Source organism: Rhamphochromis longiceps, linkage group LG15 (assembly GCF_057381845.1).
Source record: "Rhamphochromis longiceps isolate RC_006_pf linkage group LG15, R_longiceps_female_GT1.1, whole genome shotgun sequence".
In the NCBI taxonomy this organism is placed as follows: Eukaryota; Metazoa; Chordata; class Actinopteri; order Cichliformes; family Cichlidae; genus Rhamphochromis; species Rhamphochromis longiceps.
The window spans coordinates 25,012,314-25,025,738 of record NC_140571.1 but is presented as its reverse complement, the minus strand read 5'-3'; the positions used below and the strand labels follow the sequence as shown (position 1 = coordinate 25,025,738).

The following is a 13,425-nucleotide window of genomic DNA, read 5'->3' as shown; positions in this document are numbered from 1 at the left end:
GATAATTCTATTAAAAATGCTCTAAGAACCAAACACAAACAAACATAGCAGAGTCGTCCAAAGTTGAAGCCATGCAGATAGCTAGCGGTTACAACTGGTGATACGGTGGCTAGTCTACTAGCCCTTTTCCATTTTTACCTATTAAACTTAACAGGATGCGACTCGGTTTTGTTTGTTTTCTGTTAGAATAGAGTAGCACATAATAAGTGTGGGGTCGTTATAGCAACACAGCCGGAAGTCCAGTGATGTCATTTGTTTGCAACACGAGCGCCACAACAAGGAAGGATATTTGTTGAGGCGATGATATACCTGCTGCTCGATCAGTGGCTTTTTGTCTGACTCGGGGACAGCTGTGTTAGTTTGTGTGGAGCCATTTCCTTTGTTTCTGGATTTCAAAAGTGGTGCTTTTAATTTTTGTGAATCATCGAGTGACGCCACTGACTAGCCAATCGGTGGCATGCAATCACATTTTTCAGTGTCTACAGATCTCTTGGAACCCCAGCCAAGTAGGTACTTAAAATAAAAAAAAGTACCTGGTACCAGGTACAACCAACTAGTGGAAAACCCTAAAAACTGAGTCGAGTCAAGTCGAGCTGAACTGAGCGGTTACTAGTGACAAAAAGCTAAAGGCATATCCTAAGTCCTGCATATGAGTAATTTTAAAGAAACATACATCCTCAAGCACTTTGTTATCATTTGTAGCTGTAAATGAGGGCTGACTTACTACTGGAGTGCACATTAGACAAACTGCAGATTTGGCATTTATGTATTAGTTTCATTTTTTTAAACTTTTGGAGGTTGCTACTAGCAAAATGAACATTAATTTGTGGATTTTCCATAAAAATGATTCTCTTCATGCATCTTTAGTCAATCACCGTTTGCCTTTGGTGTAAACAACATGTATATTCTGTATTTGGGGTGACATATGAGCTGCACACCTGAAGATTTACAACAACTACAAGAGTTACAAGCATTTAAAAGCACCATAACACTGACTCCCTCTCACATACCTGTGCTACTAACATTCACGTCTCCACCTGAAGCACCACCTGGCCTTGGCAGCCATGGAAACCAGCAGAGTAGAGGACACAGCAAAGAGAGACACTGCTTTAAAGGATATCCTTTATTAAAAGCAAGCACATAGTTTTGTAATGCTGGTTATTGTTGCCGAGGAAGAAATTTAACACCTGAACCACTGGTCACTGTCAAATAAGCTAGCATAACTTTTTCAGGTTTTCTAACATTCAAATGCAAGATTTAGATGTGATCACAACAACCTGAGAAACATTAAGAGCTCATAATCCAGGTTAGTGAAGTTCAAACTGTAACTGTAAATATCACATTATCCAAAACCCTTTGTTGGTGGGCATCTTTTGAAATACAGACAGTGTTATTTTTATTCACCCCACTGAAACTGCTCGTTTTAAAAGTTTTAAGCTTCATAAATTGCTCTAGGATGTGTTGAGTGATGAAGGGCTGTTAGTGCTGGGATTAAGTACGTTAATGGGGTGCTTTCCAGTGCAGGAACTGGTGGGCAGGTTTGAAAATGCCCCTATAGGGCCAGATGCAGGGTCTTTTCTGGTTAGAAGAAAAGCACCTAATCAGGGGGAGGCCGTTCTGAGCAGCCCTTTAAAATGCTAGCAGAGCTTGGTGGGGATGAGGTAAACAGAGACAGCAACAGGTTTCAACAGCGTAAAACTGTCAAAACATACAAACACAACGTTAAAAGGGGAGGTTTAAAGGAGTTTCCTCATTCCTGATCCATATAAATGCTTGCAACTTTCACAGTGGTCACAAATAATGAAGAAAATAGAGATCAAGTATTTTCTGTGCATTTTGTATTAATGGCCAATTTGTCTTTAAAGGAAAATTCCTCTAATTACTGTTAGCAAACAGCAAACAGTATGCTCCAGACTTAGGAGCAGACAGCAGGACCCCACATGAGGTCTAAGGTGAGCGATTGCTCGAATGAGGCTGATATTTCTTCTCTGTAGCTCCACACCCAGATGTACTTTAAAAGATATCAGTCAAGAGCAGAAAAACAGTTTGAGGCGAGAGTGACTTTTCGTTCACACCACAGAGGAGTCCGTTACAATGAGTCAAACCCTGAGAGATCAATGTATAGATGACTTTCCCCAGGTATGCATTGGTGTTATTCTCAAGATTATTCAAATGTAGAGGAAGCAGGTCTGGATTTCTTTTTTTTTTTAATTAATTAATGTTGTTGGTTCAAAGCTGAGAGCTCAACCAAATCAAACTCCTGAGTTTCTGACACAAAAGTTCTGATTGTGACAGGTTACTGTGACTTTGAGGTACTAAGTTTGAAACAGAGGCTGGGTTTTTAGGATCACCAAGTCTCAAGGAAAACTCCATCTGTGTAGAAAATCAGAAAATAAAAGAGGACCTAAAATCGAACCTTGCAGAACACTATAGGTAAACTTATGGTGACTGAAAAAGGTTCTTTCTAAAAGATGATAAATTCAGTTAATTAAAAGCAAAACAAGCCTCTAATGGTGCCTTTTTTCACAGATGAACTGGTCAACCCTTCAGTACATCTGTGCCCGGCCTGCTTGTTCCTTATTGCACTCACAGTAAAGGAGACTCTTTGCAATTCTGAAAAAGTGACAGATTATAAGACTGAAAGTCACAATACAAGTCTCCTACAACTCCACACATGCTGCTCCTTTGCTTGCTGCTGACGCAACACACTAAAAATGCTGCAAGACCAAAACCAGGAGGCTGCAAAGCTCCGTAAAGTTTTGAAAGCTGCAGGAGCAAAATTCTCTGCGATCTTATCGCTGCTTATCGTCTGCTCAGTGATGATTAAAAATACTGCGGTTTCAGTTTCACAATCCAGGATGGGACTGTGTGTGTGTGTGTGTGTGTGTGTGTGTGTGTGTGTGTGTGTGTGTGTGTGTGTGTGTGTGTGTGTGTGTATGGTGAGGGTGGCATGGGATGAGGGTGTAGCAAGGCAACCTGCAGAGGAGGGGAACTTCCCTATACTTTGCCACGACTCCTCTGGCCTCCTACACACGCACGCGGCTGGACTACAGTAAATCAGAGCAGATGCATCCACCCGCCCACAGACGGAGCTCTCAGCTTCTTGATGTGGATGCAAAAGGAGAAAAAAAAAAAAAAAAAAAAAAAAAAAAAGGTTGAGAAATTCCAGCGATCGAGTCATTTTCGGCACAAACCAAACAAGACCAGTTTCCACCTCTTCACCTCTTTAAGCGTTCCTGCTGGAACATCTACTTTGGGTTTTCAATCAGACAGAGAAAGAAATGACACTATAAATTATACTGTAGTTTTAGCAAATAAAACATTTTGGTAGTTGCAATATTTTTTTAATTTATTATTATTAATTATTATCATCATCATCATCATCATCATCATCCTGGAGCGGGCAAGCAGGTCAGTCTCTACATGCATTTCTATGATTTTTATTTATTTATTTTTTTTAAAATGCAGATGCACAGAGATTCCCAGGTGGCAGAGAAGAGGGGAAGATTCTGCAAGAGCTGGAAAAATCCTCTGCAGTCACTTTATTTCCCCGTTTCCACTTCTTCTTTTCCTGTTGCACATGTCACAATTTCTTTTTCTCAGTTGTGACCAGAGATGGGCAGTAACGTGTTACTGTAATCTGATTACTTTTTTCAGGTAACGAGTAAAGGGATTACTATTGCAAAAACGGTAATTAGATTACCGTTACTTTCCCGTAGGAACGCTGCGTTACTGCGTTACTAAAACCGTGATTTTTTTGCAAGAATGTCTCATGACAGTGACGTAAGCGAGTGCGCCGTTAGTGACAACAGCTGTGTGCAGATCAACAATGGATCACATATCGAGTGCAGGAGAGAGTATGAGCGTGCAGCGTTTAAAGCGTGGAAGTACTGACCTTACTTTGAGTTTGATTCCATAAAAAGTGACAAAAACATTAGTGTCCATTGTGCGTGGGAAGAAAACTTCTTTTTACAGCGAAAAAAACCCCTAAACTTCCAAGCAAGCACCGAGTGTGCAACGACGTAATGGGAAATTCACAGATAAACTCGCGGATTCTTCCACTGACCGCTGCGGCACACCTGCACCAGGGTAAACCTCCGCCTATGCCACTCCTGCTGTACAGGTGAAGATAGAGCAACAGTACCGCTAGTCTTTGATGTTATTTATTTTCTGCTGTGTTTTACTTGCATCCATTTGAAAGACTGAGTGTAAACACACAAAAATATTTTATTTTATGTGCTGGAATGTGCAGAAAATAGGTTTAAATGTTAAACAAATTTCTTCCAGTCAGAGAATGTTGCATATAATTTAATTTTTGCTTGATGCATAAAGTTAAAAGGTTAAAACTAATAAAACAAGTTTTAAAAAGAGACTTTTCCATTTGATTACATTTTGTATGATGGATTATGCAGAAAAAGTAGAATTGGGCTGAAAGATCTATCGCTTTATCACCTCTTCAGGTTGTAAATCGTGTTTTTAAAAAGTAACTAAGTAATTAATTACTTTTGAAAATAAGTAATCAGTAAAGTAACAGGATTACTTTTGGGGGGGGGAGTAATCGGTTATTAGCTACTGATTACTTTTTTCAAGTAACTTGACCAACACTGGTTGTGACACCTAGACCTCATGTTTTGTTTGCAGTTTGTCGGCTGATATCTGCCTACATATGCTCACTGATTGCAGCAGGCCAGTAAATCCAGTTTTGCCCTTGAATTCTGTGCAAATGTCTGCACCAACAAATTACATGCATATTTACTACATTAGCAGACTTTAAACAGGTGTGATTCTTAGCGAGGGGATGAAAAAAAATGCTTTTATGTGTGGGGGAAACCACAGAAAACTAACGCTGTAGGTGTGATGATACATATTGGCAGATACTGGAAACAAGCTATCAAATGTGGCTTTATCTGAAAACTTCAGAAGTAGTAGTGATGGTATAAATACACATGTCTGCGTGTTTGAAATCACTGTAGTAGGCTGTAAAGCTGTCAACAAATATTTGATTCTAATCTCACCTTTGACAAACAAAGACCTGCTACGACCACCTTAAGAATACCGCGAGAATCCGTTTAACACTCAGGTTTAGTGACAGGTTTTTTCCTTTTGTTTAGATTATTGTAATGACTTTCCAAAGAGTATCAGTCATAAAGCATTAAAGTGCAAACACCATTACAAAAACTGAGAAACGTAAACATATTACACCAGTTTTAATGACTCTACACTGGCTCCTCAGAACTTCTGTAATTCATTTTAAGATTTTACTTTACTTTTAAAGCCCTTCATGGTCTGGCCCCAGAACAGACTGGCAGAGGGAACAGTCAGGTGGAGGGAGGAAGAAGATCTAAGACTGCAAGAAGAAGTGGGAACATGAAGAAGGTCCAACAGAGATGGTGAGGTTGAATGTCCGTAGGAGAAATCTGTTTAACTGGGAGCCAGTGAAGCTGTTGCAGAACAGGAATGATGTGGCGAGTCGAGGTGGGTTATACCCATAACGTGGGCAGCTGAGTTCTGGACCAGCTCAGGCTTATAAAGGATACGAGAATGGAAGGATAGAGTACGATCAAGGATGACACCCAGACACTTAAACTGTTAAAGAATTTCTTCCTTATATTTTTTCTTGATTTATTATTTGATTCTGTTATGCTATACAAATAAAACTTGATTATTTTCAATTTTTATTAAAAGAAAGCATCTTAAAAATCTTAATGCTTAGACCTGACAGTGACAAACGAAGAGATTTTAAAGAAATTTTGCACCCGTGTGGAGCTTTTTAAACAAAAATTCAAACATGATTTTGATTTTGTCGGCTAAACTGTGAGCATGCATGAGAGCAGAAGCCCCGTCACTTCATTTTCATGTTAAAAATTGGAAATCAACTTCCTCACAACAGCCGTGCCTTCATATCACAGAAGTGGTGAGACCTGGACGTACGCACGTATCAGTGTTTTTTGTGCACATTTTTTGGCATTTAGGCCAAATAATGTGCACACAAAAACAAAAACAAAAAAAACCAAACAAAGACACTCTTTCGGTTGCCATTATGCGCAATAACAATAGATACAGCCTATCAGCTGGCTGTTTTATCACTTTCTTTCACTTTGACCACCCTGTTGCTCTTGCGACCCCAAACACACGACTGTAAAACAGGAAGTGCAGCCGCTGACACAGCAATGCCAACCAGGAAGTGACATTCCCTGTGAAAAAGACTTTTCCTCTGCTGAGGGTGGGAGCTCAGCCAGTGACAAGCTGCAAACAAACACTGCCTAACAGACTGGATGTGCTCGCACAACCCAGCCAGCGCTGGAAACGCGTCTGCAGAAAGAAGTCAAAAATGAGAGCATCACTAGGTTTTAATCTCCAACCCATCATGCCTTGCAAACTTGCTGCAAACTGTGTGTGTTCATTTGGGTATGTGTGTCTGTGAGTGCGTGTTGTAGCTTGCTGGGAAATGCACTGAGTGATGTAAACGCAGGTGGTACGTTCAGCAGTGGTAAAAACCAGAAAACCAGCAGATGGTGAGAGATAAGGTGAGGCTCAGAGCGGAAGCTAGAAGCTTGTGAAGAAGCTCTGACACAAAGTTGAATGCATCCCCAAGTGTGTCCAACAGTGTCGGCCTGCCCACTTTGCTTATATTTGGCGACACATTTCAGCAATTTTTTTTTGGTTTTATTTTTAGACGTGCCTGACAGAATGATGCCTGCCCTGGTCGCTATATGATGGACTCTAATATATTTGTATATCACCGTCTGCAAGCACGCAAGGACCCACTTAAGGGTTTTTTTGGCATCAGACCATTAACATCGGGCTTTGTGCACAAGTCCACACACCTGATAATTATTTGTGTCCACATAGGATTCATTTCTTGCCTGTGGGGGTTTGCAACGGTCTCTAAACAAGCGCAATTCCCGCCTGGTTTGCAAACTACCTTATAAAGATCTCACCCTGGTACTTCGGTTCTCATTTGTTTTGATGGTCCTTCATATTATTAAGCCACTTCTTTAGACAGGCTATAATTGACTGTCTTGGAGTGTACCTACTCACAGTAACACTTAGTGTGTTTGGGAAATCCCCTGTGAGCTGGACGGCCATTCTAACAAGAAACAGGTAAGGAGCAGTTCATGTGCCTCCGAGCTCAGTGACGACTACCAAGATGATGGAGCTGCAGATCATGCAGAGATTGACAGAGTCACTGGAGACGCAGCGGACTAATCGTTATTAGCTCATCACTGCAGAGGAGAACATTTAACACTCCTTCCTCCACAAATGCAATCAAATGCTTGCAGCTCACGAGCTCTCGCAGACATCGCGGCCAAAGTTCAGATTTGTTGAAGTGCAGAATGTGACAGGCTCGACACACGACGATTAGAAAAGAGGAATCCAGCAGGGCAGCGAAGGCAAAAAAAAGAAAAAAAAGAAAAAAAGGAGGAGAAGTTGATGCTGTGAATAAAAAAGACTGAATGACACGTTGTGGGTTTTCCTCCTGTAGGCTGACCAGAGGAGGAAAACACTTTCTTCAGAACAGTTTTCCATTCACGTAGACGTGCCGGGGTTGTGTTTTCTCAGTCGCTGGGATTGTTGTTGGTCAGCACAGATTATAATTGTTATGACTTCCTCCAAATAGCACCCTCTCCTTAAAGCTCTTAAGGTAATCAGTACAGGTACAGCAAACAGACCGGCATCCTGCTGTTTTGGAAACTCTCCCTTCTGTGGCTTCCTCAGCAACGAGTGGGTTCTACACCGGGGTGGAAAGCCGCATCGGCATGCTTGAGCCTTACTTTGATCCAAGGAATCGAATCAATTTAAAAAAAAATAAAAAATTGAGGACTTTTTATTAGACAACAGGGTGGGTTTAGACAGTCACCAAAGAGCCTCGGCTCAGAATCAAACCTGTGTCGCTGCGTTCAGCCCTGCAGCCTATGGTCAACCGGTGTCTGAACTCCGACCTTTGACCAATAAGTTTATATGAAAGGTAAAAAGAAAGTTGTGTGGCACTGAGCCTCTGAGGGTGGGGTGAGGAGGACAAAGGGATGCTAAGGTGCTGAGCCTCATTTCTATACAACTAAATGGGTGGATGTGGGATGTGAACTTTTTTGAATCCTGAAGGTGAGACGTGCCAGTTAAAATCTCCAAACTTCTGCTTTAAGGTTGTGGATTTAAAAAAAAAAAAGAGGAAAAAAAGGAAAGTGTACAGAAAAAAAACCCTTTGGTTTTACCTTCTGATCCACGATGGAGCAGACGAGCTCCCTGACGGAGGACAGCGACACATCTCCAGGGTCGAGGGTGACCGCCTCCCTCGTGAGTCCGATCTGAAGCAGGAAGGAGATGCCGTGGAACGAGCCCCGTGAGTTCGTGGGGCTGGGCGCCGACTGGCTGCCGTTGGAAAGCCGGCTGCAGATGGTGGCTGGCGGGCTGGGAGAAGGTGATGGGGTGGGCGGGGCCGGGTGATGAGGTAGGGCATGGAACGACCTTGGAGAAGCTGGCAAGGGCGGCGGGCTGTTATCGGTAGACATTGTCTGCTATCTGTGACGTGGTGGTGGGAGAACGACCTCGAAGGTGAACATCCAAAATTTAAAAAAGAAAAATGGTCAGCAGAGCATCGTGCGTCCAATCACTTGTCCCAATTTTTCAGCACTGAAATCCTGCGAATAAAGCTTCCTCTCACTGCAGAGCATCTCCGAGGCCAACCAGAAGAAAAATAGACTGAAGTAAAAGCCTGAGCTCTCGGGTAGATCGCCTTTAAAGAGTTTTATAACGTGGTTAAATCCTCAATAAATCCTCTGACCTGCTGGATGAGACTGCTGATCGGGAGCAAGAAAACAACGATGAAATGCTGCAGATCTTCCCCGTCTCTGCTGCTTTCACTCAAAACATCTGCTAGAAATAGAGACAGAGGAAAGATGAATCAGTCAGGAAAAAATAAAATCTCTCAAACGTTAAAATCTGTAAGAAACTTGCACATAAATAGACATCAACTTTGGTGGCACTGAAATCCTTACTCGAGAAGCTACATAAAAATGTTTATACTCAAGAGGTTAAAGCGCAATCAGTAACTTGATGATGTAATGATTAACTGAGCTATTCCATCTTAAAATGTTTGTGTAATGCCACAGAGGGGGCACACTTTTACATCTTTACCTATGCTAAAGGTCACAGTGCACACTGGGAAAGATGAAAGGAAACATCACAACAATATACGCTCGAAAGCTGAGTCCTTTCATGTGGCGCCATCAGAACAAATGCAGAACAGTTCTTAACATCAATATCAAAATATGAATGTCTAAATATTGTGAAATCTTATGTTAACATATTGAGCTTAAATACATGTGAAAATAAAAAATAAATGACCATAAAAACGCAAGAAGAAAATTGTGCAGGTGTGTTAAGCACAGCTAATTTTCAATAAGTCATTAGTTACATGAAAATGTAAATGATTTTAATTGTTTATGTCAAGGTTAAAGACAAATTTGTAAACCTTCCGATGACTTGTAGCCATCACAAAAGCCTGTTCTGTTGTACCTTTAAATTTTTTCATAAACATGTTTGTTATTAAAGATGCAGGCAGTGACAACTGGTCCCTCAGCATGAAGGCCACTTGACTGTAAAGAAAAGATGGAAGCAGAGAAGCCTCCTTACTGAGAATTTGGGCATGAAAAGCGAACCTAGTGATGCGTGAGTTTACAGGTCATTGCCCAATGAGCACATCCTGGATAATCCTCCTTCTTGACTCTAATAACGATCGTAATTTACAAAATGAACTTCAGCAATTTTATTAAATATGACCTGAAATTAGTGACTGAGCCCAAAAACTCATCAAGAAAGTGTTTACTGAGGTCACAGATAAACAAAGCACAGGTCCCATTTCGATGTTTTAAAGCCTGGAATCTTCTTGGGTGTTGCATAAACATGTCACTTCCTGTGTCCATGACGCTGCATTATACAACACCCACGAAGGACACATCACACTGCTGCACATGATTAAAAAAAAAAACAAAAACAAAGAAAAAAAAACCAAAACCACACGGCGCAAACATAACGTACAAGCGTACGAGGGATCACATGATGCTGATTTACTGTTGCCAGTAGGTGGCACTGTGACTGTGACTCATTACTGTAATGCAGGCGTCCCGCAGCTGGATCAATGACCGAGTTGTCTAGCATGTGAAGTTTAAGACAGACTAGAAGATATATACTCAGTCTAACACAGAACTTCAAAACTTTGAAGAAATGTGTTTCGATTAGACTGGCCAAAGATCACGCTGATGCCTCTCTGGGTTGAGTTTGTGATACACCTTGAAAAACAGTGGACTTCTTGTTGGGTATAAGGCATGGCTCGAAGAGGATTTTCCATACAGCTTAAGATGTGTGTATTAAATGCCATACGTGTATGCAAAGCAAAACAGCCGGGCAACTGCATTGAAATTTTTCAGGGGGCCCTTTGGGACCATTTTGCACCTCTCAAATCAAATCAAATCAAATCACTTTTATTGTCACATCACATGTGCAGGTACATTGGTACAGCACATGTGAGTGAAATTCTTGTGTGCGAGCTTCACAAGCAACAGAGTTGTGCAAAATACAATAATGTAAACAAAAAATACAAGAATGGCTACATCTGAAACTAATAAATATATGTACAATATATAATAGTATATGCATTTCTGGATGTGTATACTAAATATTTTTCTACGTGTGTGTGTGTGTGTGTGTGTGTGTACACACATATTTTACAAATTAAATAGAGTAAACAATAAATAAAATATATAAAATAAAATATACAGAGTGAGACATGTGCAAAACAGTGGCATTACTGTACAATATGGATCTCATATTTAAAACCCATAAAATACAAAGGGTTTATCCACTTCTGACATGTGTGCAAACTTTTTGGTGAAGGTTTGAGCATATTTAGCCCCTAAAATAAAATATTGTGTTGATTCGTTTGCAGAAATAATAAAAATAAGCAGCACAACTCCAACAGAGGCTTCATACTTTCAGTGCTCAGGTGCTAGCGAGCCGCTTTAAGGGGTATAAACCTGAAGGGAGAGATACTCTTTATCTTAATTTATCTCATTTGAATAATATTATTAATATAAAAAATGTTCCTTTTTTTGTGTACTGCATGCTTAAGGACTTCTCCTCCCCCCCCATATATATGGCTCTCTGTTATGTCTCTACAAGCAACAAAGCTCACTGAGGCCTGTTGCTGCCCCTCTGTAGGTTTCCAGAAGCTGTCCAATCAAAAAAAGTTCCTTTAAAGAGAAGGCTGGCCTTAAAGAGACAGGAGCACATAACGATTATTTTGAACCCTTATTCATGTACATGTATTCTAATAAAGCTCCAATATTAAAAAGCAGAGTTGGACATGAGCATTGCAATCACTGCATAACAATATGAATGAAACAGAGACTAAACAGCAGATGAGCATTACCGGACGCTTTTGGTGTCTGACAGCTTCCACATGCGCCATCGAGTTGACTTCAAAAAGTTGACTTCATCATCTCGACACTTTCTGACTTCTGAAGCAGAGTTTATTTATAGAATTGAATTGCATAATAACGTCTGAAACAGGTGCTAAAGTCAGGAACTGTGGCTGCCGGCAAGCTGGCAAACCATAAAGGGACCCATACTGCTCATCTGCTGTTTGCCATCTATCTCAGACAGTGTTACACAGAAACTTTCTATGAATAAATTCTGCATTTTGAACAGTTAAACTGCAGGAACATCAGGGTCAGATTATCGCATTATTTACAGACAGTTTTCATTTGAAGCCAAAACTAAAGTCCTGGTTTGAATAAGTTAAGCGGCGCAATATTGATTGTTGACATGAAAGATATTGTTTTGTTATGTTTAACTTGAAATAAAAATCTCATATTAAACTGCCGCTTCATGATTGTGTAAAAATTCTGATTTTAACTTAAAACATTTATTACAGTCGACTTCTAGCTCGTGCACATGAATATGAGCCGTTTCCTTTTGATCTCTCTGTAAACTGTGGTTGGCTACATCTGGATTTTCGCTCACTTATGAGATGATAAAATAACTCTGAATTAACTGAACCTGCACCAAGACTGAACTTTGCCAACAGGTTGTTTGCTTTTCACAGCATTCACGCGAATGAAAAACAGAAGTTAAAGGCATCACAAGTACCTCGGAGAGCCCGGTGGTTTCTCCGCTTCCATCGCAGCACAGGCGAGCAGAAAATGTGCGTCCCATTCAGCGGCAGCTCGGACCGCAAAAAGGCCGAGTTAAGGAACACAGACCCGGTGGGTCCTCCACAGCAGGTCCCGATGGGACTGAAAGCGACAGTTAAAAGCAGCCAGAAGGACCTTTGGACTTTTGTTTTTGACTCTTTCCTCTCTAAACTCTCCCGGGAAGTCGCAGTCCGACCGAGCAGCTCCAGCTTCATGCGGATCTGATGATTATCAGCTGCGAAACACGCAGGGGCAAAAAAAAAAAGTGCAGCTCTCACCGGCAGGAGGAGGTCACACTCTGAGGGAAATTCAGGGACCGGACAGCTGGTGTCTCTGCAGCCCCGCTCTTTATGATGGAGGCTCCATAATCAGGCCCTGTCGGAGATTTCAGGCACTCATGGCTTCGGTTGCAGCACAAAGATTAAAAGTGAAGATTCATGAGAAGTAAGCAAAGACTGAACAGCTGAAGCATCAGAAAAGGCTAAAACTCTTTTTCAAACCACGTTGAACTTTAAGCATTGTCTTTTGTCTGTCTGTTTTATATATTACATAGTTTTATGTGAAACACACAGATGTAAATGAGCTGCTTTGCTTCAGTTTTTTATTTTGATATTAATGTCCATTAACGTAAACACTAAAACAAATATCTTACAGCAATTACCGGATTTCAGCACAAACTTTGGAAAAGATGCTGCTTTACAAACATTTCTACTTTTTACATTTGAGAAATTTAGTTAATAAATAATATTAACATAACAGAGATAAATCACTTGTGATTTTCTTTTAAATGCAGAGTACTTGAGACAATAAGTCAGATTTCAAAGTAAAATAGCATTTATCAAAAAAGAAAAACAACTCATCTAAAATTTAATTCAATTTAGTTTTATTGCAATAACTTCGCCAAATCACAATAACGGTCACCTCAAGGTGCTTTATATCATACAGTAAAGACCCTACAATAATGGAGACAAACCCTACCAATCAAATGACAATCTTTATTGGGCTAATATCATAATGTCTATATTTGAGAAATGTCACTGTGTCATAAATTAACTTTTTATATATTTAAAAATAGACAGTATTCACATCATGTGCTAAGAGACAGCAATTTTAGTTTTGTGCCCCATACACCACACTGTTACAGGAGTCCTGTTCTACTAAAGGGATGCCTTGATCAGGATTGGAACACCTGACCTTCCACTTCGCCGATGTAACATTAAAACTAGGGCAACAT

General features: G+C 40.6%; 1 protein-coding gene across 3 annotated transcripts in view; it reads right to left on the bottom strand.

The window, feature by feature from the left end:
• LOC146652749 (serine/threonine-protein kinase D3-like) overlaps window positions 1–12,429 on the bottom strand; it is a 54,327-nt gene extending 41,898 nt beyond the window's left edge. For 2 of the 3 annotated variants that reach the window (XM_085381318.1, XM_085381320.1), the window contains exons 1-2: window positions 12,148–12,429; window positions 8,214–8,874 (exon numbers count right to left, since the gene is read on the bottom strand). In XM_085381318.1, coding sequence (XP_085237444.1) covers window positions 8,214–8,510 — 297 coding nt within the window. In that variant the 5' untranslated portion in view covers window positions 8,511–8,874; window positions 12,148–12,429. The remainder of the gene's footprint in view (window positions 1–8,213; window positions 8,875–12,147) is intronic. The other variant, XM_085381319.1, reaches the window with a different exon arrangement.
• Window positions 12,430–13,425: the final 996 nt, after the last annotated feature.